The sequence below is a fragment of the Telopea speciosissima genome, chromosome 3 (genome assembly GCF_018873765.1).
Source record: "Telopea speciosissima isolate NSW1024214 ecotype Mountain lineage chromosome 3, Tspe_v1, whole genome shotgun sequence".
Taxonomy (NCBI): Eukaryota; Viridiplantae; Streptophyta; class Magnoliopsida; order Proteales; family Proteaceae; genus Telopea; species Telopea speciosissima.
In genome coordinates this window covers 66,230,477-66,256,555 of record NC_057918.1, presented here as the reverse complement: position 1 = coordinate 66,256,555, position 26,079 = coordinate 66,230,477, and the positions used below count along the sequence as shown (strand labels likewise).

At 39.5% G+C, this 26,079-nt stretch overlaps 1 protein-coding gene across 1 annotated transcript in view; it reads right to left on the bottom strand.

The window, feature by feature from the left end:
- LOC122656340 (pre-mRNA-processing factor 19-like) overlaps nucleotides 1-25,862 on the bottom strand; it is a 32,511-nt gene extending 6,649 nt beyond the window's left edge. The window contains exons 1-7 of the mRNA XM_043850817.1: nucleotides 25,749-25,862; nucleotides 25,552-25,637; nucleotides 25,300-25,371; nucleotides 25,151-25,213; nucleotides 2,184-2,270; nucleotides 815-962; nucleotides 544-665 (exon numbers count right to left, since the gene is read on the bottom strand). Coding sequence (XP_043706752.1) covers nucleotides 544-665; nucleotides 815-962; nucleotides 2,184-2,270; nucleotides 25,151-25,213; nucleotides 25,300-25,371; nucleotides 25,552-25,637; nucleotides 25,749-25,761 — 591 coding nt within the window. The 5' untranslated portion in view covers nucleotides 25,762-25,862. The remainder of the gene's footprint in view (nucleotides 1-543; nucleotides 666-814; nucleotides 963-2,183; nucleotides 2,271-25,150; nucleotides 25,214-25,299; nucleotides 25,372-25,551; nucleotides 25,638-25,748) is intronic.
- Nucleotides 25,863-26,079: the final 217 nt, after the last annotated feature.

Here is a 26,079-nt window from a genome sequence, read left to right as displayed (position 1 = left end):
AATATATGCAAAGCAAAAAGGATTTAAAACAAAAACAAAAACAAAATGGTAATGATTAGATTGTGTAACTAACTCAAAAACTTACCAAATCTAGTAATTAAATTTTGTCTTCACTTTTCAACCAAATCCCCTAGTTTAAATTGGAAATATGATAGGGCAAAGGAATCTCTTTGACAACTTGATTAGCTTGGAATATTTTTAGTTACACAATAATGATTACAAAATGTTCCATTGACTCTTTTCATTTAATTTCAATTCTGTTCAATTCCCTTTACTTGTAACCAGATGAAACTTAACTCTATTTCAAAACAAAACACATCAAAGTAGCCTTCCACCTCCCCCTCTCTCTCTCTCTTTTGGGTTCAAGAGAGCACCTTACAGCAATAAAACAATACTTGCTACTTTTGAAGAAGCCTTCTGTAAGATGATAACATCTACGAAGGTCCATACTCCAGGCACAGGTTCAAAACCCTTCCTCATCTACAATTAAAATTTTACCACCAACCCTCTACCCATTCAAACAATTAATAATAAATAACATACCTGCCGCTTTTTCCGCTCTTGTGAGAGTTTACTGTTGCAGTCGGTCAACTCCACAATGATATCAGCAGAAATACCTGGACGAATTTTCTTTCCGCCAGGGCCGAGCTCCTCATCTTCAGCAGCTGCAAGCATGCATGCACAAAATAATAAAAATTTAACAAAAAAGCAGCAATCTGTATTAGGAAGAAGGGAAAAGAGTATCAAACACATATTAAGATATCAAATTATCTAAGTGCATTTAAAATGATTTAGATGCATCCAAAGCGAAAACCTCTTTTCCCGTTGCTAAGAGCCGAAGCATTTGCTGCGGCAACAGCAGATGCTGACATAGGAATCTGTCTTTCTGCCTGAGACAATAACAATCTTGCTTCATCCCTTTCTTTCTTCAGTCTTGCTATAACACGGCAAGCAGCATCGTGCTGTCAAAACATAACAGACTAATCAATATAGACAAAACTTCTTTCTACCAACAGGCAACAGGATAACCTTAAGGAAGTAAGATTACGAAAGCACACAGGGGTTGACATTCAGAAGGATAAAAATAATAGTAATTCATTATGTTATTGCAGATCCGCAGAAAAGAGCTGAAGTAATAAATAACCATCTCCGTTCTTTGTTACAGATTTAGAATAGCTTTTGCCAATTTCCTGCTCCTTGGAGAATCGATGGGATGATGCTCAGAATCTCAAAACCCTAGTAGATTGTATCCCTCAAAGAACAGGAGCATGTTCCCTATCCATAGTTGTCAAGGTGTCAACGTGCCCAAGCTTTATTTCCCCCCACCTTTTTATCCCATTATCCCATCAATTAGTATGCTATAACATATAATTTATATAATATAAGTTTTTTCATATAAAAAATCTCAGCATTATGCCACATCAACTCATCAAGAATCACTCAGAAAATAAGTGTAAGTGTATAACCACTAACCAAAATACCAGATACAAAGATAGATACAGTCAATCTCAATCATAAAATCATACAACAGTGCAAATTGCAAACCAAGATTATCAGAAGTTGAAATCAAGTAATCATTAATCAACATTCAGGGAGGATGGCCACACACCGGAATGTCGCCGCTCATCGTGGCAGGTCGGAGTTAGGGGTGCAGCGTGCGGTGAAGAATGAACATCGAACAAGTGAACAACAAAACAAGGTACTGTGTACTCTTGGTTTTAATTTCAATCTTGATTCTTCTTTCTAATTTTTTAACTACATATGAATCTGTGCATCCCACCTTAAATATGGTATCAGCACGAACAAATGATATGGTTAGAAAAGGAATCTATCTACTTTTAAAAAAAAAAACATCAAGGTGACTGCCTAGGCACCAAGGCATCCCAAGGCACTCGCCTTTCATGACTATGGTATGGCGACCAACCGCCCAGATGCACCTTGACAACTATGTCCCTATCAGCCCAAATTTTATGCAGAACGATGAAACAAGATGAATGATGCATGCTTCTCATGCCAAAATAAAAGCATCATAATGTAAATACAGAACTTTGGCAGAGGAATATTTGATTTGGTACTAAAAAATGAAGAATGAAATGGCAGTCACCCAAAAATCTCTATTATGGAGCAAAGAACGATAAAGCATAGTTATAGTTTTAGTGAATATATCTGCCAATGGATAGTACCTGGTACAGAGCATGACTTAGCTCTTGCCTTGCCATATGAAGCTGCTGCTCTAATGCAAAAGTGGATAACATCAAGCCATCCCACTCCTATTAATCAAAATAACAATAGTAATTAGAAACATTCTTTAAAATAAAAATAATTAAAAAAAAAAAAAAACAAGGGGACTACTACTAGCATTTACTATCATCACAATGTCACACTTCTTTGCCATGTGTCAGTAAAAGATAGAAGGGTGGGTCCATGTGATGGAGGACCCCAAACCCATCTCACTCAAGAAATTTCAGCCCATTAACAGCCATTAAAAGTGTGTTCAAAAGTGATTTCAAAGCTGTGTAGGATCAAAAGAATGTTGCTTAATAATAAGTTCTGGCTTCCTGCACGGCCCACCTAAGAAGGGCTTCCTGTGCCACCCAAATATCTGCCAGGCAACAGCTCAGTTGAGACCCAAATTTTGTGGACAGACAGACCCCAAGGTCCACTACTCATATATCAAATTTGAGCCCAAAGGGAGTATGCCAAGTGGCAAAATAGAGCTTTGAAAATAAGGACCATGGGAGAGTGCACAATAGTGGTTGGAGTACCAGTAGGCGTGCAATGCATAGACATACATGGGGACACATGCCCATACACAGAGGGTATTTGATTGAGCTAAGTTCTGAAATTTGAAATGTGGATAATCCAGATGATGTCATCTCTATCCAAAGGTCTGAATAGCCACATCACTTGTTCATGCAGCACAATGACAATGGCGGTGCAAGATTCCCTTCCTAAGTGGGTAGCGCAAAGAACCTTTTCTCTTAATAATAATATGGAATCTAATGGCATTTGTCTAACTTCTTGTCATTTAGGACTCTCTCTAGACAACTCTCCACTAAATTGATACAGAAACTTGACCAGCGAATGGGTGTGGAGTGTCCTTTATGACATGGACCTACTAATTTACCAAGTGGAAAATTGTGACAATTAGTAAAACCCAAAAATTAATAATAACTAGAATAATCTCTTTCCAACAATAAACAAACTTTCCTCCAATTTTTTGTCCATCCATAATTGTGTGTCCATTGTACAAATGAAGTATTGGATTTAATAAGCTTGCCGCATCTTCCCGTGTCATTAATTACCGGATTCCAAAATTCAAAAAAAAAGGAGAGGAATATTGGTAAATAACTACGTCTCAACGAACTAATTGAAGTTGGGATTCTCACAGGAACTGTTATTACTACGTCTTTGATGATTGAAGTAAATCTGGGATTTTCACAGCAAACAGTCATTGTAGAGGAAGAAAACTCAAAAAGGGTGTTCACAAACATATCTGAAAAATAAGTGATTTTAAACATTCATAATCTATACTCCATAAAAAACAACCAAGATTAACCATAATTGACACAAACGGAAACAAGAAGAACAAAAATAAAAAATCAAGATCAAATAGATGAGATCATTAAGAATCACACGCTACATGTGCTTCCAAGGGCATATTTATTCATGAAGGAGAGAGACTTCTTTGCAACTACAGAATTTTAACCTAATGTATTGAAGTAGCAATGTACTTAAAAAGTCCGGGGATATGGAAGTAAAATTCGATGGAATATAACTTTGCAAGGCCATTATTCAGGAAATATTGTGGTAGTGATAATGTAGTCCTAGATAGGTAGAGACCTACTAGGAGCCAAGCAACCAGGACCCTGTTGAGCTGCTGGTTCGATGGGGGCAGAATTGAGGTTTTAGGTCAAGTTTAGGGTTAGGGTAAAGGTAATAGGGTAGTGTCTTATATGGTAAAGCTAGGCACATTTAGAGGAGTCTAAAGAGCTAGGTTTAATGATGTTTGAGTAAGAAATTCAAGAACAGAAAATTAGGGTTTTCAGGTTTTGGGTTTTGGGAAAGAGGAGAGTGATGGAATTTAGGGTTTAGAGGTGAGTTAGGGCTAGGGCTTTAGGTTGAGCTCTCTAATGGTAGAGAGGGTCACTCGGCCAAGGTTTGGTGAGTTTTTGATGGTTAGATATGGCTGGACATTAATTTAGGGTTTTAGGGTTTAATGGAGGTTGAGGGGAATTAGGGTTTAGCAGATGGGATGAGCCAGAAGTTAGGGTCGAGTGTAGGGGGTGGTGTAAAGGAGCTAAGGTTAAAATATTGATGGATTTGGGTGGTGGATTAGGGCTGGACAGGATGTAGATGGTCTAGGGTTTGAAGGATCGATTGGGTTTAATGGGGGAATACTAATGGGGATTGATGGGGCTTAGGTTAGAAGATTAGAATAAGAAGAGTAATGGCTAACAATGTCAAGTACTTACTTGGAGTTGCAGGTCTTCAATGGCAGCAGCTTGAAGACTAGAATTAGGTCCTCCCGATCTACAAGATGCAAGGAGTCGATTGGAGATCCACCAAACCCTTCACCTTGATAGGATCCACAAGGCAAACTCATGATGGAGCAAGGCAGCAGCAGAAAAGGCAGCAAGCAGAAAGCTTAGTTTTTTAAATCTGAATTGTGGGGGAGCCTCCCACGATTGTTTTATTTATAACTTGGAGGCCAATGGCTACCTATTCAGCCTAGGAATTTGAATCCTTGGCTGAATGCCTGAATTCCTATTACAAATATAAACCACTCCCTCTATAGAAATCCTGAAGGGGTATGACAACTTAAATAAAAAGCTAAAACAACTTAAATAAAAAGCTAAAACAACTAAAATAAAAAGTTTCCCTAACAACCAATAGAATTAAATCACTTAAATTGGACCATGGTCTGAACCGGTTCAATTTAAGTTTACAATTAGACTGAAAAATATACTAAGTATAGAAACGGCTCCTAACACTTGGCCCTAATGTTAGGGCTGCTGCTTCTCCTTGCGGATGTTTGGATCTGCATCAAGTGACTTACTCTGCCTTGACATGGTTTGAGAAATAATAGACAAAAAAATTAGTTGTAAATTCCATTAGACTGTTCGAAGAACAGAAAGAATACAATATGAATTAGTTTTGGAAAACATCAAGAGTAATGTGTCATTCATTTCATTAGAGGCTTTAAAGTATTTCATAATGTCCCCATATAAAATTTTGGTCTACCACCGGTTTGATCCAAAGTTATCACAGAGAGAAATAAGAAGGAAATGCTTGGACAACCAGAAAGAGAAATGATCATTAAATTGGTGCTCAAGCTTGTTAAGGGGCAAACACCCCTTGAAACGAAATTGGAAATGCTATAAACTAGGTTTCCTTGAAAGTCTATCACTAAAAATACAGGAGTTCTGGTAACTATGTGGTGCAGGGCCAGTGAGAGAAAAGGGAAGATATCTGAGAAGGAACTAAGAGTTGCAGGGGAGAAGGAGAATCACATAACCACACACCCATGTTGAGCAACCCAATCACTTTCTATTTCAGTTCAGTTTCATCATTGGGTACATGGAAATATACAAAGAGGGAAAAAAACAAAGACTCCTAATCATATATCCTAACGCTGAAATAAAATGGAACTCTATCACTAGTAGCATACCCCAAAGTAAAACATGATAAAATAAAAGACATAAAGACTAACTAAACTACTACCAGCTATTATTAGACCAAAAGCCCGGGTTGGGCCGGTTCCATCTGGGTTTGGGCTTCCAAATCCATTCATACTAGTCCAACCAATCGAATGCTATTGCATCAATTCTCCGCCTCTGAAAATAAATCGACTCCGTCGAGTTTAGATAAGGATCAAGGAGGCCATCTGAGGCAACACGCTAGAGGAGGAATGATCCCGCTACCTTCATGTGCTTAATTTCGAGGAGATCTTCAGCGGGAAGAAACTTCATTTCTTCGTTGCCGTGCTTGAAAGAGTAGGTATTTGCATACCCATAATGTCGTGCCTTCTTATCAAACAGCCACGGTTGACCAAAGAGATTATGACACACCTTCAGAGGGATGACGTCACATTATACTGTATCCACGAAAAGAAAAAAAAGAGTGTACCAATGCACGAGGCTCCCGCCATTGCAAGGTCTGAGGAGGGTCATAATGTACGCAGCCTTACCCCTGCTTCCGCAGAGAGGCTGTTTCTAGACTTGAACCCATGACCACTTGGTCACAATGGAGCAACCTTTACCGTTGCAACAAGGCCCACCCTCATACTGTATCCACAAATAAAGTATGTGAGAAAACACCTATCAATAATCTTGAGATTAGTGTTGTTCACCCACGCAACTTTATAGGGATTTGGATGTGGTGTTGAAGGGTCCAACTCAAAACCTTAAGGCATTAGATGGATAGAACTCCTCAAGTATATGAAGGCACCAAGGACCCAACTTAGAGCTGATTTGGTTTGATTTCTATTTCAGATATTGTTTGGTTTGATTTTTGCACCTTATTTCAGTTAAATAGAAATCAGATGGAATAGAAATTCTGAAATAGGTAACGAGTCTTTTCAATTTCAAAATTGAAATCACATTCCATCCTATTTCGCGCTGCTCTTTAATGAGCATGTGGTAAATGTTGGATTGTATGGAATTGTATGGGCTAGAATACCGTGGGGCTATTCTGGATTTTTTACCTCTTTATTGCTCTTTATTATTCATTCTAGTATGTGAGGGCAATTCTGTCCATGTAATGTTTTTTATTATTATAAATATAGAGCTTGGGGTCAGTCTTAGACATCCAAGCATTCAGCTCTAATTCTGATCCTGTTAACAGAGCAGGTTTTGAATTAGGGCTCTCCTCTCCTCCATTCTCAATCTCCTCTTTCTCTTCTCTTTCTCGATCTCCCTTTCCTCTCCTTTTTTTTCTTTTTTTCCTTCTTACTTCATAGGGCAGCACTGATGAGGTGATCCATATGATCTAGTTGCTGCCCTCCATCACCTCAGTCCATGCTATAACAACTTCACTCGATAAGGGCTTGCTCTCTATCTGCGAAGTTTGAAGACTTCATATTTTTGGATTGATTCAATCTCCATTACAAGGAATCTCTCCACCTCTTTGAAGATCAAGAGCTGCGACAGTCTATTAGCCAAGCCTCTATCTCCAGCCAGCACTTCTGAAGATCCCCTCCGTTATCGATTTTTTTCAGGTTTTCTCAAAACCCTGCAAATATCGATCTTAGGGGTACAGCTTTCTGTTGGTGCTGATTTTTGGAAGAGTAATTCAGCAGCCCTACAGGGCCACTTGATCCCAATTTCAGCATCATCCATTGCTTTTTTGACAGCCTTCTCCCAAAAGTCGATCTCAACATCATTAGGCTTCTCTCAAAACCCTGACAAAAATCAATCTCAAGGAATTACTTGTCAGTTGCTGCTGTTTTTTTGAGGCACATCTGATCATCTTTTACAAAGTCTCTCCTCTTTCTGGACATTATATTGGAGTATTTAGTGGGTTTCTCATCACCACAGCCCCTCTCTGCTGCAATTATGGGTGACTCTGTTACTTCCACTACTACTTCTGATAATGATGGCCTAGGCAAAACAGACTATCACACTTTTCCTCCTAATCCCATCAAACTGGATGGCTCAAACTACCTAATGTGGTCTCGGTCTGCCTCCTTTGCTATTGCTGGCCGTGGCCTTACTGGCCATATTGATGGCACCTGTGTTATGCCAACTGAAACTGGTCCTCTTCAAACTAGGTGGCTTGCCAACAATGGGGTTCTTATGTCCTAGCTGATTGGTTCTATGACTTTATACCTTGCCCATGGGTTTCTTCTCCTTAATACTGTTTTTCACATTTGGTCGGCTTGCAAGGAAACAGATGGGCAAGTTGGCAATGATGCCCAAGTTTATAAACTCAGGAAGAAGGTCCTTCATACTACTCAGGGCGAACTATCAGTCTCCAAATATTAAGCTACTTTGTGCAGCCGTTGGCAGCAATTAGACCACTTCTCTAATTACCACTCTACTACAGCTGCTGACATTACTTCATACAAGAAACATGTGGACAAGATCAAAGTTTATGATTTTTTGGCTGGTTTGAATGTGGAGTATGACCAGATTCGTGTTCAAGTGTTGGGCCATAAACCTTTTCCCACACTTGAACAATCCTATGCTTTGGTCTCCTCTGAGGAAAACCGTAGGGCTGCTATGTTACATCCTCCTATCACTGAAAGATCAGCCCTGCAGACTGCTGCCCCGACTCCTACTGCACCTATTGGGAATCTATCTCTTGGTACTCCTACTACAGGCACTGTTACTTGTGAGCATTGTCACAAACCTTACCACACCAAAGATAAGTGTTGGAAAATTCATGGGAAACCAGCTGACTTTGAAGCTAAACGGACTGCCAAGAAGAAGACAAAAAATAAGGCAAACCACTCTGAATCTGTTACTACTGACATTGGTCTATCCCAAGATGATCTACAGGCATTCCTACGTGTGCTAAGGTCTTCCGCTGTTGCTGCCTCTAATACATCTACTGCTACTGCCAATTCCTCTGCTCCTTCAGGTTCACACTTGGCCCGGTCAAGTATTTCATTTGGTGGTCATTATGCTTCTGTAGCTTCCCATCCTTAGATTATAGATTCTGGAGCTACAAATCATATGACCAGTTCCTCTAGCCTATTCCATCGATATTCTTCCGCTTCTGGGAAAGACAAGGTCAAAGTAGCTGATGGTTCCCTTTCTTTCATCTCTGGAAAAGGAATCATCAACTGCACTTCTTCCCTTCCTTTGTCTTCTGTTTTACACATTCCTAATTTTACTACTAACCTTCTTTCAATTAGTAGTATTACTCGTGATCTTAACTGCAAAGTAACATTTTTTCCTTTCCATTGTGTTTTTCAAGATCTGGCATCTAGGAAGAATATTGGATTGGGTAAAGTGCACAGTGGATTGTACTTGCTTGATGATGGTCATCTCTCTCCACCACCATTACCTTCTCCGCTACACCAAAACTCCTTGGTCTCTTCTGAACTTTACCAATGGCACTCTAGATTAGGTCACCCTCCATTAGGAATTTTAGCACATTTATTTCCTGCTTTGGTCACCAAATGTAATAAAGATGACTTTTTTGTGAGGCTTGTATTTTGGCCCATACAATCCAACAAACTACAATCCCTGTGAGTGCATTTTTTCGATGACATAACAAAGAATTTGAGATAAAAATAAGAAGGAGAAGAAGAACAAAGAGATCGTTGAATACCTATGAATGTCAACTTGCAGGAACTTTTCTCAGCTTTTTTGTGCAACTCCTCCTTCATTGATGCACCCACCCTGCAATTGTTTAACCATTTTTAGTGAGGTCAATGGGGAGAGACGACAAAAAGAGAGATTGCAGGGGAAATCCGGTGATGAGAAATTACTACAAACCCTAACCGAATAGAAGATATTTGGTGAGGTCTTCACTGTTCATCTTCATCTTTATATGTGTTCTTTACATAAAGACTCGCTATTTACCCAAAAAGAGTCGTTGTTTTATAAAGTTTACGGAAGTGATTACTTTGCCCATAAAAGAACCGTTGTTTACAGTTAACAGGATCAGAATTAGAGCTGAATGCTTGGATGTCTAAGACCGACCCCAAGCTCTATATTTATAATAATCAAAAACATTATATGGACAAAATTGCCCTTACATACAAGAATGAATAATAAAGAGCAATAAAGAGGTAAAAAGTCCAGAATACCCCCACGGTATTCTAGCCCATACAATCCAACACTCCCCCTCAAGTTGGTGCATAAATATCGCACATGCCCAACTTGACTAGAATAGGATGGAACACCTTGCTACTCAACCCTTTAGTGAACACATCGGCTAGCTGCTCAGCAGACGTCACAAAAGGAACACAGATAAGGCCACCTTCAATCTTCTCCTTGATGAAATGTCGATTAACATCAACATGCTTGGTGTGATCGTGTTGAACAGGGTTGTAAGCAATGCTAATGGCAGCCTTGTTATCACAATACAATAGCATGGGAAGATGAACAACAACACTAATGTCTTGTACCAAACTTTTGAGCCATAATAATTCACATATTCCGTGAGCCATGACACGGTACTCTGCTTCAGCACTGGATCTTGCCTCAACAGTCTACTTTTTGCTATGCCATGTGACAAGATTCTCACCCACAGAAGAGCAATATAGAGGTAAAAAGTCCAGAATACCCCCACGGTATTCTGATACCATGTTAACAGGATCAGAATTAGAGTTGAATGCTTGGATGTCTAAGACTGACCCCAAGCTCTATATTTATAATAATAAAAAACATTACATGGACAGAATTGCCCTTACATACTAGAATGAATAATAAAGAGCAATAAAGAGGTAAAAAGCCCAGAATACCCCCACGGTATTCTGGCCCATACAATTCCATACAATCCAACATAGTTGAAACTTGAGATTTCAAACCTGGACAATGGTCAAGTTCAGACTCCTGATCTGACCACTTTATTTGATCAATTATAAAGAATTGAATATTATTTTAATTTTCTAGTTCAATAGTTTTATAGTTCATACTTTTTTAAAGCACTCATTTTCTATGCTTTGAAAGTTGTACTTATATACATAGTACTAAATCTCGTGAAATCTCGATCGAGATTTCGGAAATTTCGAAAAACTCGAGATGCTCGAGACGAAACATGACTTCGAATAAAAAAAAATACAATATTTCGATCAATATTTCAATCGTCTCGCGAAATTTTGAGCCAATATCTCATCTCGCGAGATATCGACTTAAAGATACATAAACCACTTTATATACACTATTTCGTTGAGACTCGATCGAAATTTCAACCGAGAGCTCACATGTGTCTTCTTTTTTGAGTTTTTGGTCTCCAAAGCCCATTTTTCACTCATTGTTGGTGATTTTGGGTTTGTTCTTCGAATCTTCTCGCCGCATCTATGCCGGAAACACCTTCTTAGCACATCTGTGAAGCCTTTCCACTATTCCAGGTAAAACCATATTCTCAAAATTATTTTTTTTTGGGAAATGCATGATCAATATGTTGGTTTGTGATGAAATTAATATATGTTAGACACCGGAAGCCGATCTACAACTTCACGGTGCCGAAATTTTTTTTTGTATATATATTATTTTTTTTATTTTTCTGCTTCAAAATTTTGATTTTCTTACAACAAAAATAAAAAAATAATAGGGGTTATGTGTATGTATGGTGATCAATTAAATATATGTTAGACACCATTGGCCGATCTACGGCCTCACGGTGTCGAAAATTTTTTCTGCCAATAATTAATTATTTTAATTTTTAAAAATTATAAAAAAAAAATTCAAAAAAATAACAAAAAATATGAGGTTTTTGTTTTAAAATTAATGAAAAATATAAAAGTAAATTGTACATACTTTTTAATTGCTGCCCATTTACATATCTTTTCGATTTTGTTGTGCTAGGCCAATAATTATTTGAAAAATATTTTAAAATTTTATTTTTAAATATGAGAAAAATATAAGGGTTAGGGGAAAAATACAAAATAGCTATAAGTAAATTCTACATGTTGTTTTATTGCTGCCCATTTGCATATAATTTCGGTTTTGTTGTGCTAGGATAATATTTATTTGAAAAATATTTTAAAAAATTGTTTTAAAATATGAGAAAAATATGAGGGTTAAGAGAAAAATACTAAATAGTTATATACTTGTGTTAGTGCTCTTAAACTAAAAGAATTGATGTGCTTCAGTGAATGAATTGTCTTTTATTCATGCAACAGTAAACTAGTCCGATTATGGCGGACCGTGGTAAACGACAGAGCCAGAGGCAGGAGGGGCAGAGGCAGCCGGCCAGGGCCCAGGGCCAAGGGGAGGAGAGAACACCCAGGCGCACTAGGGGTGACATTGCATGGTTGCACGACACTCCAATTGATGGAGATAAAAGAAAAAGACAATGCAATTACTGTCACCAGAAGTTTTTGGGAGGTGGTGCCACTAGACTCGAACAACATTTAGCTGGGAATTCTCCTGAAGTGGTCTCATGTCATATGGTCCCTGTTGAGGTATCTAGGGCTGTCATTGAGTACATGAAGGGAGGGAGTAAGAGGAAGGCTCAGAGGGAGAAGGCAAGAGTAGAACTTGAGAAAGCAGTGAAGTGTACAGCGGAAGGCTATCATGATGATGTTAATCATGGTGATGATGATGATGACAGTGATGATCCTGTCCATGTTCCTGATGATATAGAGACTGAGCGAGAGGCTAGGGATTGGAGACGAGCACAGATGATGAGCAGAGCCAGTTATCATGAAAATCAAGAGAGACAGAGAGTAGGTGGTACTGGAGGAGCTGGTACCTCTACAGCTGGTGCTAGTGGTAGTAGAGGAGCAGGTACATCTAGAGAAGGTGGGTTGCCTAATCCCTTTAAGAGATCACAGAGTACGAGGGCAGCTCCGCCCCACCATCTCCAATAGTACCACCACGAGATGACCCAGCACTTCACCAAGTACCTGGTGTTTATAGAAAGAAAGGCAACAAGCAACCAAAAATCAAGGGAGCATGGAAAAATCTGAAGGGGATGGTGAAGGAATCGATAACTAAGTGGATGTTATACAATACCACCCCAACAAACACAGCACAAGGCCCCTTTTATCAGACTATGATAGATTCCATTACTGAGGCTGGCCCAGGGTATAAGGGGCCCACCCCACATGAGATTATGAATGTGTATTTGCCCCAGCAGAAGAGAGAGCTTGAAGACTACATCAATGAAAAGAGGGGGATGTGGGAGAGCTATGGGTGACCATAATGTGTGATGGTTGGACTGGTCCTACAAGAAAGTCCATCATCAACTTTATGGTGTATTGTGATGGGAGGACAATCTTTCTAAAGTCTGTTGATGCATCCAAGGAGAAAAAGGATGCAAAGTATATCTACAAACTGTTAAAGGAAGTGGTAGAAGATGTAGGAGTGGGGAACGTTGTCCAAATTGTAACGGACAACAGAAGCAACTACAAGAGTGCCGGTGAGAAGTTGATGCAAAACAGTAAGTACCGGTTGTTTTGGACTCCATGTGCTGCCCATTGTATAGACCTCATGTTGAAGGATATGGGAATGATCAAATTGGTACAACACGTTGTGGAAAAGGCAAGGCAAATGACCAACTTTGTCTACAACCATGGGTTTGCATTAAACCTCTTGCGGGAGAAGTGTGGAGGTGACTTAGTGAGGCCAAGCATAATTAGATTCGCCACCAACTACATTGCACTCAAGAGTATAGAGACCAAGAAGTCCGGACTTAGATCTATGTTTGTTTTTGAAGACTGGTTCAACTGGAATAGGTCCAATACCCATGGTGGTTGGGAAGCACAAGCTACCATTTCATCAGATGACTTTTCGTCAAAGTTGCATAAAGTGGTACAACTTCGGACCCGGTGGTCAAGGTTTTGCATACATTTGATTCGCTCATAGGGACCAACCATGCCACATCTATATGTTGCCATAGACTTGATGAATGAAAGTGTTTACAATGCAAATCCACGAGGTAGCAAACACTTTCTCAAAATTATCAAGGAACGCTGGGAAAATCAACTTATGCATCCACTGCATAAGACTGGTGAGTGTAGTTTGTTTTTTATGCAATTACATCTTTTAAAGTTAACTTGAAAGATATATTACTAACTATTAAGGCATTAACAATATGTAATGTCAATTTCAGCATATTATTTGAACCCCAAGTACCAATACAATCATAGGCTTGGGTTGAATAGTAGTCTTATTGACACAATAAAAGAAGTAGTTGCCAAGTTGGAGCCGAATAATAAATTACAAGCTATATGCAACAATGAGATGAGTCTTATAAGTTATAATTCATTTGGAATTACTCAATTCAATACTAAATAGTAATGAGTCATTACTAATTTTAAATATTTTCCAAATGATTATAGTTGAAGACTTTTAGGGATGCATTGGGAAGTTTTGGAACCGATGCTGCAGAGCAAGGCCGGACACGCGGTGATGCCGGTACTCATTAGTCATTACTCAATTCAATATCTTATTCTTTAAATTATGTATGTATTGAAACTTTTGAAATGAAGGTGACATGTCTCTTTTGTTGTAATGCAGCTGAATGGTGGGTATTGTATGAGGGGGTTCGGCAGACAATTTAAGAAAAATAGCAATCAAGGTTCTCTCCCAGACATGTTCAGCATCTAGCTGTGAATGGAATTGAAGTACATTTTCTCTTATCCACTCCAAGAGGAGAAATAGATTAGGTTCTGAACGTCTATCTGACTTGGTGTATATGCATTACAATTTGAGGTTGAAGATGCAACACATACGCATGGGACAAGAGGGTATCAGGGAAAATATTGATCTCGCCAACATTTTCCAGGTGGAGTGAGATGATGAAGATCCTATTGTGGATTGGGTGAGAGATAGAGGTGAGCCAGTGTTAGATCAGCCTGGAGGTAGGCCTGACCCCATAATAGCCGAACATATAGAAGCTGATGTAGATGACTTCATGGCTGCAGAGGGTGAGGTACACGCACGGGACGCGTCACCCATACCGTTCCAGCCTACTGGTGGCAATGTTGATGAGGAGGAAGAAGATTGGTCCGTGTCCTCTGGTGGCAATGGTGGTGGTGGTGGAGATGGTGATGGTGGAGATGGTGATGATGGAGGTAATGATGGACGTGATGATGATGATGATGGTGGTCAAGCATATGAGGGAACTCAAGTCCCGTATGTGGTAGAAGAGCAGCAAGAGGCAATCTGTTCCCCCACACCGGCCACACGGCCCACACTGTCCACCTCGACCTACTCGAGAAAGCATTGTGGCCAGTCCCGTCCTGGTGGCCGTGGTAGTGGTACTAGTAGGCAGGCTGATCTTATGGACATTGATACCCTATTTGGCTCTGTTGGTGGACTGAGTATTGGCGATAGAGACAGCAGATCGAGTGGGCATTTCCGTGCCCCATCTTTTCATATAGAGAGCAGTCCATCTCCAACACAATTAGAGTATGGTTCATCTCATTCACATCCATATAGCGAAGGGCCGGCTGGGCAGTTGACTTGGGGGCGGGAGCCTATATCTTCTCCATCCATTCCCAGTTTTGAGTACGACTCCCATTCACAAGGATGTAGTGGATCATCTTTTGTGGATGACATCTTTTCCTACCTAACCCACCAGCCGTACAGCCCGTACCCGTACATGCTCCCAGAGCCGTCATATGACTCATATCATAGTGGATCAGTGGGTAGTACTTCTTCACAGTTTGGTGACCTATATCCTAGGATAGGTCACCTTCAGCATGTTGATGATGCAGTTTACATGGCCACTGTGGATGACTATACTCATTTCTTCTCCCAGACTATGACGTGGCATTCATTTGTCCTACAGTCAGAGAGCAATACACGTCAGATCCATCGGACCATGAGTGGGGTTGATCCTAGACGGCGGAGTAGTTATTATTAGCAAATTTGTAAACATTTGAGTCACTTGATGATTACTTGACTTGTATTGGACTATTGGGGATATTGTCATTTTGAATTTTTTATATCATCTTCTTAAGTTGTTAACTTGTTATTGACTTAATGTCTTATGTACTTAATATTATGACTTAAGTTATAAGTTATGACTGTATTATGAGTCATTCACTTTATGTTTCCAACTTCCAAGTCAATTTACTTGTTTAATGTACAATGTGTATGTGTAATTAACTAAGTTATACATTAGGGTTCGACCGCACAATGCCAATCAATGGTGCAAATCCAAAACACCATTTTAGGTGACTATTTTTGCAATTTGAACATTTAAATGTGTTTATATAGCCTAAAATAGGGTTTCCATGAAGTTTCAGGCTTTAACTTGGCCTAAAACCCACCGAAATGACCTACCTAAACATACCAGAAAAAATATAAAATTTCGACCGAAATATCCGAACGGTCAGCCCGAAACACCGAAACGAAACGAGTTTTCGAACCATGCTTATATATGTTCAACATGGTATGTTATATTTGGACAGATACTATGGATATGGAACACGATAGGGATTCTAGCAATGACTCCTCATTGATGCCACTTGTTACAATTGGTAATTCGTATCTATATTTGTTGCGGATGGAAAATATTGATGACGACAGTGATGATGAGGTGACCTCTCAAATTACTAGACAACCAATGCACACACACAGACTCACAGGACATGCTTGGATCTTTGAAATGCTACACCCAAATAAACATCCAAAAAGGGTTCATAGACTATTTCGTATGTCTAGGGAGCATTTCTTGAGGTTGGTGTCAATATTGAAAGAAAGAGGTCTATTGTCAAGCATAAAGCACATTTTAGTGAAGGAACAATTAGCAATGGTCATCTTAATGATGTCTCACAATGTTAAGAACCTGGTATTCCATAGTGTATTGGCAATACTACAAATATTTGCTCAAGAGATGATACAACCACCTTCATTTGAGGAGACACCACCAGAGATCAAATCAAATCGAGAAGAATAAGTGAAATAGCGAATAACCATTCTTTGTGAATTGCATTGGAGCATTAGATGGAACACATGTAAGCACATCGCTTCCACTTGACAAACAAGTACCGTATAGATAAGGTAGAAAGAATGAAGTTACCCAAAATGTATGTGTTGCATGTTCATTTGACATATGCTTCACCTTCCTTTGGGCTGTTTAGGAGGATATTGCACATGACAATCGAATACTATGGGAAGCTAGGAACACTCCTCATTTGAAATTCCCCCATCCGCCACCAAGTGACGTTTCATCTGATAATTGTAAAGAAAATTGTTAATTTTTTTTTTATGACTGACACTTGATTTTAACTTTATATGTTTACTTTTGTAGGAAAATACTATCTTGTTGATTCTGGATACAGACAGACGTCTGGGTATATGGCACCTTTTAAGAATATTCGATATCACCAACATGATTTTAGGCATAGACAAACACAAGGAACAGAGGAGTTATATGATTTTAACTTTATATGTTTCCTTTTGTAGGAAAATACTATCTTGTTGATTCTGGATACACACACACGTCTGGGTATATGGCACCTTTCAAGAATATTCGATATCATCAACATGATTTTAGGCGTAGACAATTAGATCAAATTGAGGAAGCGTATCGCGACTGAGGATGAACACAATGTCTGTTGTGTTTTTTATTTTCATGTTAACTTTTGGTATATTTATTAAAAACTATCAAGTATTTGAACAAAAAAAAATTATCATGTATTGCACGCCATTTCACATGGGTATGTTATTATTTTCTCTCTCCTCCCTTGTCCAAAAAAATATTTTCATTCAGAATGATTTTGACAGAATTCGCGCACACTAAATTAAGTTTGGCCGATACATATCTCCTTCAATATAAATGAAAGCTTTCCAACAAATCCAAGATTGCTTAAATCTGATTTATATTGAAAGAGTTATATACCGGCCAAACTTAATTTAGTGTGTGCGAATTCTATCAAAATCACTCTGAATGAAAATATTTTTTTGGACATCAAAACAAATGAATATTTTACAGCACTTTTGGTTTTTAGCAATGTTTTACCATATTAAGATTTATGGAATTTTTAGATTTGAGAAAAACCCTAGCATTAGAAAGTTGAAAATTGCACCTACTACCGAAAATCTAGTTTTTATTCTTGAACTGGGGGGTTGACTTTTTTTTCCTTTTGGAATTTTATTTTTTAACTATTTTTATTGGATTCAAATAGGGATTACTTGCTTAGTTATGAATAATATCTTACATAAAGGCAAAAGCATTTACTTAAATGATATTAGGCATAAATAAGTGTTTGTCCTATGTCTGTCCTGGTTTCTGGCATAAGAATCTGTCCTGGTCTCCCACTAAATGAAACACCTATTTGGACTTTGTTTTTGAAAATCTAATAGTGCCATTGTGTTTAAATCATAGTTGTCACGGCGTCACGGCGATCCAAGTCGGTGGAGGGGTGTCACGTCGATATATCGACATGTCGCCCGCCATGGCGTTGCCATGGCGGATGTCGACCATGTTTTATTTTTATTTTCTCTATTTTTAATGTGTTAATAGATGTATACTCAAGCCATGTTTTATTTTTCTCTATTGTTTCTCAAGTTTTAAGAAGAAAATTCAGAAATCGAAGAAGAAATCGAAGAGGGAAAGAAGAAATCGAAAGAAATCGAAGAGGGAAAGAAGACAGGAAGAAGAAATCGAAGAAGAAATCGAAAAGAAATTAAAGAGGGAAAGAAGAAATCGAAGAGAGAAGAAGAAATCGAAGACAGGGAAGAAGAAATCGAAGAGGGAAAGAGAGTCGGAAGAAGAAATCAAAGAGGGTCGCCATGGCGTAGGTCGCCATGCAGCCCTCTCCAGCGCCAGGACGCCATGGCGTCGCCATGACAACTATGGTTTAAATGGCCTTAAATAGGCTGAGTACCAAGTTTTAGACCAAAACTAGGTCTAAAACCCACCGAAACCAGGTTTCGAGTTGAAAAAAAAAATGCACCAACTCAACTGAGATGTCAATTTTTCCCGAGGTCGATTTGGGGTCGAGTTCCGAGTTTTAGTACCTTGCCTAAAATCTGCATAGATTTATCATATAAACCACATTCTCATTTTTTTTGGTAAATGAATATATTACCGAACCCCAAAAGGGGGAAAGGAAAGGGGAACCAATGTACAAGAAGGAAAGAAAAGAAAGAGAGACAAAAAGGGGGGGGAGGGGGAGGCGGCCAGCCAGCCTACGCAGAGGAGGGGGTCCGCAGAAAGGCTGTATCAAGGCCCCAAAAAATCAAAATGTGTCTATTCCTGAAGTTATCTTTACAATTTCGCTGCTGGATACAGCTAAGCTTGGAAGAAACATCGGAGGAGATGGCTTTCCAAATCGTATCGAAAGATCTAGATTTGGAAGTCCATCTCCTAATATTCCTCTCCAACTAGATATGGTGAACTGCAGCACTAAAAACAAGCTTCCCAATAGTGTCACAAATAGAGTTCCCTGGGAAATTCTTGAGCAACCAAAGCCATTCACGGTCGAAACTCCTAACTCTTCTGGTCCACAGCCAAATAGAAGACAAGGCCTTGTTCCAGATGGTGGAGGTGAAGGGGTAGTCAAAGAAGAGGTGTGTGATGTCTTCTCGGCCAATCCAGCAAAGGTTACAAGAGGGGGAAGCTAGGATGGTGCGGTGGATGAGGAAGGCCACATTCTCATTACCCTACCCTAACCCTAGAAATTGACCTAAAACCCTAATTCTGCCCATTCGAACCAGCAGCCCCCTTTTAGATCTTGTTGTTTGGCCTCTAGTAGGATCCTTCTCCTATCTAGGGCTACATTAAGTGGTATCAGAGCCATGGATCAGCATGGCAACCCAATATTGAATCCACCAACCGAACCTATGGCTGCAATGTTAGAACTGTTTCAGAAGCTTGTTGCTGAACAAAGGGCTGCAACTGAAGCCCAGAAGGCTACAACTGATGCCATCATGGTTAGCTTACAACAATTGGAAGAACAGAGAGTCACCCCTGGCAGAGACAGCAACTTACCTATAGATGAAGACAGGTACCAACTCAATTCGATGGTACAGAGGCTACCTGACAGAGATGGGGATCCCAGAGATGGATACAGAGTTCACAGAGATGAACCTAGAGATCACAGGGATAGACTCAGAGATGACATTACAGAGATCATCGAGACAGAACCAGAGGTATCCATGAACCTTCCCGGGAATACAGAGATCGACACAGAGGCTACAGAGATAGAGAAGACTGGGACAGAAATAGAAGTCGCCAGCCTACTTTTGAGGACTACATGAGATCCTACTTCACTGGAGACCAAGGTCTTAATCGGCGCCACACTGACAATCAGAAGGTGAAGCTTGAGCTGAAAGAATTCGATGGTGATCATGACCCTCAGGTATTTTATGATTGGCTTGCTGCCCTAGATGATTATTTTGACTGGTATGATCTGTCTGAAGAGAGGAAGATGAAGTTAGTCCGTACTAAGCTTGTTGGACCAGCACGTGAGTGGTGGAGGACCACTGAAAGGGAGATGGACTTTGACGGGACTGCACCCCACACTTGGGAAGACATGAAATACGACCTGAGTAAGAAGTACTTGCCAAGGCACTTCAGGTCTCAGTTACAGGATCAATTCAACTCCCTACACCAAGGGACCATGACTGTATCTGAGTATATGAAGAAATTTGATGCACTTTCTTCTCGCACTGGCATTAGAGAGGAGGGCATATAGATGCTTTCACAATTTAGGTTGGGTTTGACAAGTAAGATAAACAGAGCAATTGGTGTGGTTGAAGTTATAGACATTTGGGATTGCTTTGAGAAGGCCTTGAAGGCAGAGGAGCTATTGGCTTCAAGTAAACAGCTGAGTTCTACTTCCAAGCAGATCTACACCGGCGCTAGCACCTCACGACAGGGTCCCTCTATAGGCAGCACCTTTCATTCTACTGCTCCCCCACGTGTTGATGATAAAGGCAAAGCTCCTATGGGACGTAATGAAACCTTCACTTGTTTTTACTGTCAGGAAAAGGACATATTGCCAAGGACTGTCCACACAAGAAGAAGACCATCAATGTGGTTGCAAAGGTAAGCACATGATGATGATGAAGAAGAGGGCCTAGAAGCCTATCCACCCGATGATGATGATGATGATGATGATGTGGCTAATTACTACGAAGGTTTGGATAATGATACAAGAGGCATTCATGTGATGATTCAAGAGGCTGCTACCCAGCCGGAAGTCCAGCCTTCTCCACCCCTCAAGGAGCTGCTACCCGCCTACAAGTTCGAGCCACCTGCGGAGGATGCTCTTAAGAAGCCTGATCCCGATTTGAATGACCATTCCATGACCTCCAACCATTCATCGGAGACGAATGTTTTTAAGTCGGGGAGAGTTGATGCAGCACCAAGTGCCCACACCCGAAGGAAGAAGAAGAAGAAGCAGCCCTGATATTAGGGCTTAGTTTGGAAGCCGTAGCTTAGGATTTGCATTTTAGTATTTTCCATACTTAGTTTTTATATCAGCTTATTTGTAAACTTAAATTGAACCGGTTCAAACCATGGTTCAATTTAAGTGATTTAATTAAGTCTTTAAGTTGTTAGGGACAATTAGGTCTTTTCTTATTTTTAAGCTTTAAGTTGTTTTATTAGGTCCCCACCCCTCCACGATTTAGTGAGGGAGTGTTTTGCTTAGACTAGGATTTGGTCATTGGCCTTTTATTATAAAAGTAAATTTCGTGGGAGGTTCCCCACAGTTTGAATAATTAAAAAAAATAAAGAACTTGTGCTGCCGCCATTGTTGCTGTTGCTGCTCCTTGTGGGATTGCATCCTTGTGGTTCTATCAAGGGGGAAAGGGTAGGTGGATTTCCTATGACTCCTTGCGCCGTGACGGCCCGGAGGATCCCTAAGTTTGAAGGTGGTTCTATCCTTCTAAGTTCTCAGTTGCTGCCATTGAAGACCTGCAACTTCCAGTAGTTCACCCCTGTCCAGCCTTGTTTCTTCATTAATTTTCATTCAAACATTGTCTACAGCCTCCCCCCCCCCCCGCCAACTCCCTTCACTCGATCCAAACCTCAGTCCCTTCCTTCTATCCGAAACCCTAATTCCCTAACCTCCATTAAAGCCCCACAAACCCTAAAATTTCCACAGCCTAATCTATCCATCAAAACCAGCCCAAACTTGGTTCGAACCTCCCTCCCACTGTCCCCTACACTTGATCCAAAGCCCTGCCCCAAAATCCCATCCCAAACCCTAATTTCATTCCCTTTTCTATCTCCCAAAACCCGAAACCCTAACCCTAAATTTTCTGAAATTTAAAATCTGACTCAAACCTAGCTCATTAAACTCCATAAAACCTGCCTAGTTTTATCCTATAAACTACATTCTCATTACCCTAACTTAACCCTAGAAATTGACCTGAAACCCTAATTCTGCCCTTTCGAACCAGCAGCCCCCTTTTAGATCCTGTTGCTTGGCCTCTAGTAGGATCATTCTCCTATCTAGAGCTACATTAATGGGACTCTTCCCTTTATCTGAATCCACTAGTCAGTCTATGGAATCTTGCATAGATTCCAGCATAGTCTGACTGGAAGTGACAGCTGCTGTTAGGGTATCGATGCGTTCATTGAGAGTGTCAATTTTTGTATCAGTTTCACCTTTATAGGAATTGAGCTGTTGGAGAATCTCACTATTGGCCACTATGGTTTAGGATATGGATAGAATCTCTAAATTGGTGGTAATCCCGGGGTTCGGAAACCCTTTCGGAATAACTATGGGCCCACACAAAGAATAGAAAACTCAAATTTCATTATGATTGAACATTTAAGCATAATCTGAACCTCAATTATGTGAATCAGCATATAACTGTGGCAGACCATCTCCAGTAACAATTTTCAGCCTCTGAATCATCAAAGGAATTAAGTCCTTATGCTAATGAGAAAGCTATCTGAAATAATTAAGTGAAATCCTTATGCTAAAGTTATATGTTTTTACACATGGGAGTAATGCATTACTACAACAATAAAATATTTCTTTGTAATCCTGTTTTAAATTTAAATAGTTCTAGTTATAATTATACTAGTAGGCTCAGGTTGACCGTTTTTTGGATGAGATGGGATCAGTTATAGGGATCCTAGGAAGGCTACTTAGCTTCACAAGGATTTCACTTATTTATATCAGATAGCTTTCTCATTAGCATAAGAAATTATTTATTTCACATAAGTCTGAATGGCAGTGCGAAGGTGGACTTATACGTATCATTGTAATCAGAATTTTGTATTCAATTTTTGAAATGGAGTTACACAATGAGAGGGAATGAGTCACTCCTTTTTGTGGACTAATGCTTGATGATCAAACCTTTAAAATGTTCATGGTAGATGGAATTCTCTATCTCCTCTTTTTATCAATTCCTTGTGAGAAACACAAAAAGAAAATCATCTCCCTTAGTTAACATTATACTCACCACTTTTACATAAATCAAGTTGCGCATTTATTTTTTATCTATCAAATTCCGATTTACATTTCACTTTTCCCAATTCAGATTTCCCACCTAGTGTTTTTATATTTAAAATGTGATTTAAGTAATTGTTTTCTGATATAAAGGTCCTCATTCATGATTATTCCGGTTTTAGTCCATGTGCCGTATTTGGTAGGGCCAATACCTGCAAGCTATGTAGTTTTCCAGCACTAATAGTTCTCGCAATTGATCTTGCTTTCCTATTCCCAATGGTTGCGAATTTTAGTATAATGATTATCAACTGTGTCCCAGTAAATGTTATATTCCAATGTTAATTCTATTTTATATTTTCCAAAGGAGATTGGATATGGTAAGACATCAAAATTTTAAACTCAGTAATCAATGCAAGGATACAGAAAGCCTAGAGTGTGAGATTTTCATCGTATCTAAAAAGAATATGCAATTGTGGATTAAATTTTCAACCGTTTGCACTCATTTTAAATAGCTCAATAACGGAATAGGAGGGGAGGGGGACTGATGTAGGACAAAATATGAAGAAGAGGAGGCCAAAACACTGTTCACGTGAACAGTGTCACAGCCCGTTGATTTGGCTTGGTGAGAATATTCCTAGAAGAATTGTGGGGCAGAATAGTCTTTTGTTTTTTAGAGAATTCAAGTCTTTAAGTGAAGGGCATAAATGTCCATTTATATTGACAAATTTTGAAGTGCACTGCTGGCCAATATTACCTGATGGTGGGTACCACATGAAGATTTCGGCTGCACCTTTAGGCGTGTTAAGATTTAATTATGTTGCTATTTTTATTTCAGTCCTAGTTATTTAGGAAAGTTTATATTTTCATGTTACTAATTTATTAAGTTAAGTTTCTATTTTTTTTCTAACTTGAGGTGCAAGTATTGCACTCTTTATAATGTAAAGGCTGCTCAAGGCAACCCCACGATTTATTGAATGAATGAAGATTGCTTGGCAAATTTGTTTCCTTTCTCAAGTGTTAAACATGACTTGAAGGGTTGAGAAACCTGGGAGAGAGAGCCGAAGCATCTTTATCCACCTTGTATCTATTTCTTCCACCTTTCTTCTCCTATCCTACTCGATCCTTTTTGCTGCTGCTCTGTGACTAATAATTAGCTGCTGGAGAATTCTTTGAAGACCATATCCAACCCCCAATCCCTTTCATGTATTGTTGCTGCTGCACACAACAGAAGGCTGAAGCACCCCTGCGGCTCTGTTTTCTCCATCAGAACCTGCTGTAATCTCAAGGCTCCAGAACTCAGCAACCTGTGACCCTACTGAGATCATATTCAAAGCATATCAGGGACATCTCCTGCCCTCCACTCGATAGTGCTTGGCTTCCCCAACTGCTGCCCAGATTGATCTCTTCATTAACCTTCTATTTTGAATGCTAGTTTCTATTTTCTGGCCCTCTTCATATCTCAACATCCAACCATCACAATTGGATGAATTTTGGAGCACATCTCCACCCCATCATCCACTCCACTCGACCTTACTTCCATTCCATTCCAGTGGCTGGATTGGCCTGCACCATAAAACCTTCTATTTTCATACTCTCTTGCTTATCTCCACTTTTATCCATCAATATTGATCCAGACTTGCAGGATAAGCTACAATCATCAAGACCTACACTTGGTTACTGTTGGAGTTCCTAAAACAGCACTATTTGAAGGTTTCTCTTTTTCTCTTAACTTTCTGCTTTGGTGTTTCTCTGATAATTCAGCATCCATCCATCAGAGCTGAACCAAATTTTGAGCCAAGGATATTTTTAGCAACCCCTACACTCGACCCAAGTTTGATCACCATCACATGGCTGGTTTGGCTATAAACCCTTCAATTTTCTGTGGGTTTTTTGGGACTAGTCTTGTAGTCTTACATTATTTGGAACAATCGTACTGTAGAATGGTTCTTAATTGAACCCCTTCTACATTAGGGCAGTCATCAATATCAATTTTACAAAATGGAGTTCAGAAAAATTCTTCAGATGAAACAAATGGAGTCATTTTCTAAATAATATATTGAAGCAGATAAATGAAAGTATCCATGCAAACATAAACCACAATGTTCAATAAAACTAAATGCCATAAAATACATGAGCTAAAACAAAATCAGCAACACATACATTCTGGAAAATTCCTAGCAATCCTGGTATACTAGCTGCCTGTGACGATCTGGGCTTCACTATCTGCACGTCACAAGAACAACAATTGCAATAAACAAGTAAAACAACAGTAAGAAAGTCGGGAAATCATTTTTTCTGACTAAACTTACCTCACTTGTTTTCACTAAGACAATGTCATCCATAGTGAGTGGCTCTTGAGTCACAGGGCATTTCCCGTAATCCTAATAAAATCCCAAATAAAATGAGAGATAGCATCAATAACAGAATTCATAATCGGAAAGGGAGAAAGCACAAAACCCACGACAGCAATTCAATAAAATTGTAATCATGCTTAACCTACTGAAACAAAAACAACGAACAATCAAAAGAACAAAGAGAAGCAAACGATTAAACATACGCACCGATATATGTCGTTCAATCAATCTCCTCTCAAAGAGCAGTCCGGATTTCTTAGAAACCACCGGCTCTTCCGGCACTACGCCGGAGACTACAAAAGCAAAGTAGAAAGGAACACAGATCAAACTACACGTACAAATCCACAACTTTAAAACGAAAAGCAATAACACTGAAGAGACAGAATAAAAAGACAGAGAGATACTTGAACAGAACATTGTAACGAAAGGTAGGGTTTCTTGCGAGCTCCCCTCGCACTAGAACGAAGCTGCTGAAATCTGATGAGAGACGAGAAAAGACAGGTTTTGGGAGGGTTAGGGCGGTGAGGGTCAGTGAGGAGTGGGAACTAGAGAGGCGGAGGGGAAGAGAGACTCGGCTCCCAACTCATAATCCAATTGGCCTCTCAAAGTTTCCCAAAACCTGCATTGAGGTTGCTCGTGCATCCGCTTTAGTTTAGGGATTTTACCCTCAAGTGTCTAATAATTTGAAATCTTACTCTCTTCTTTTTTATTTTTTTAAATCTTACCCTTATTACC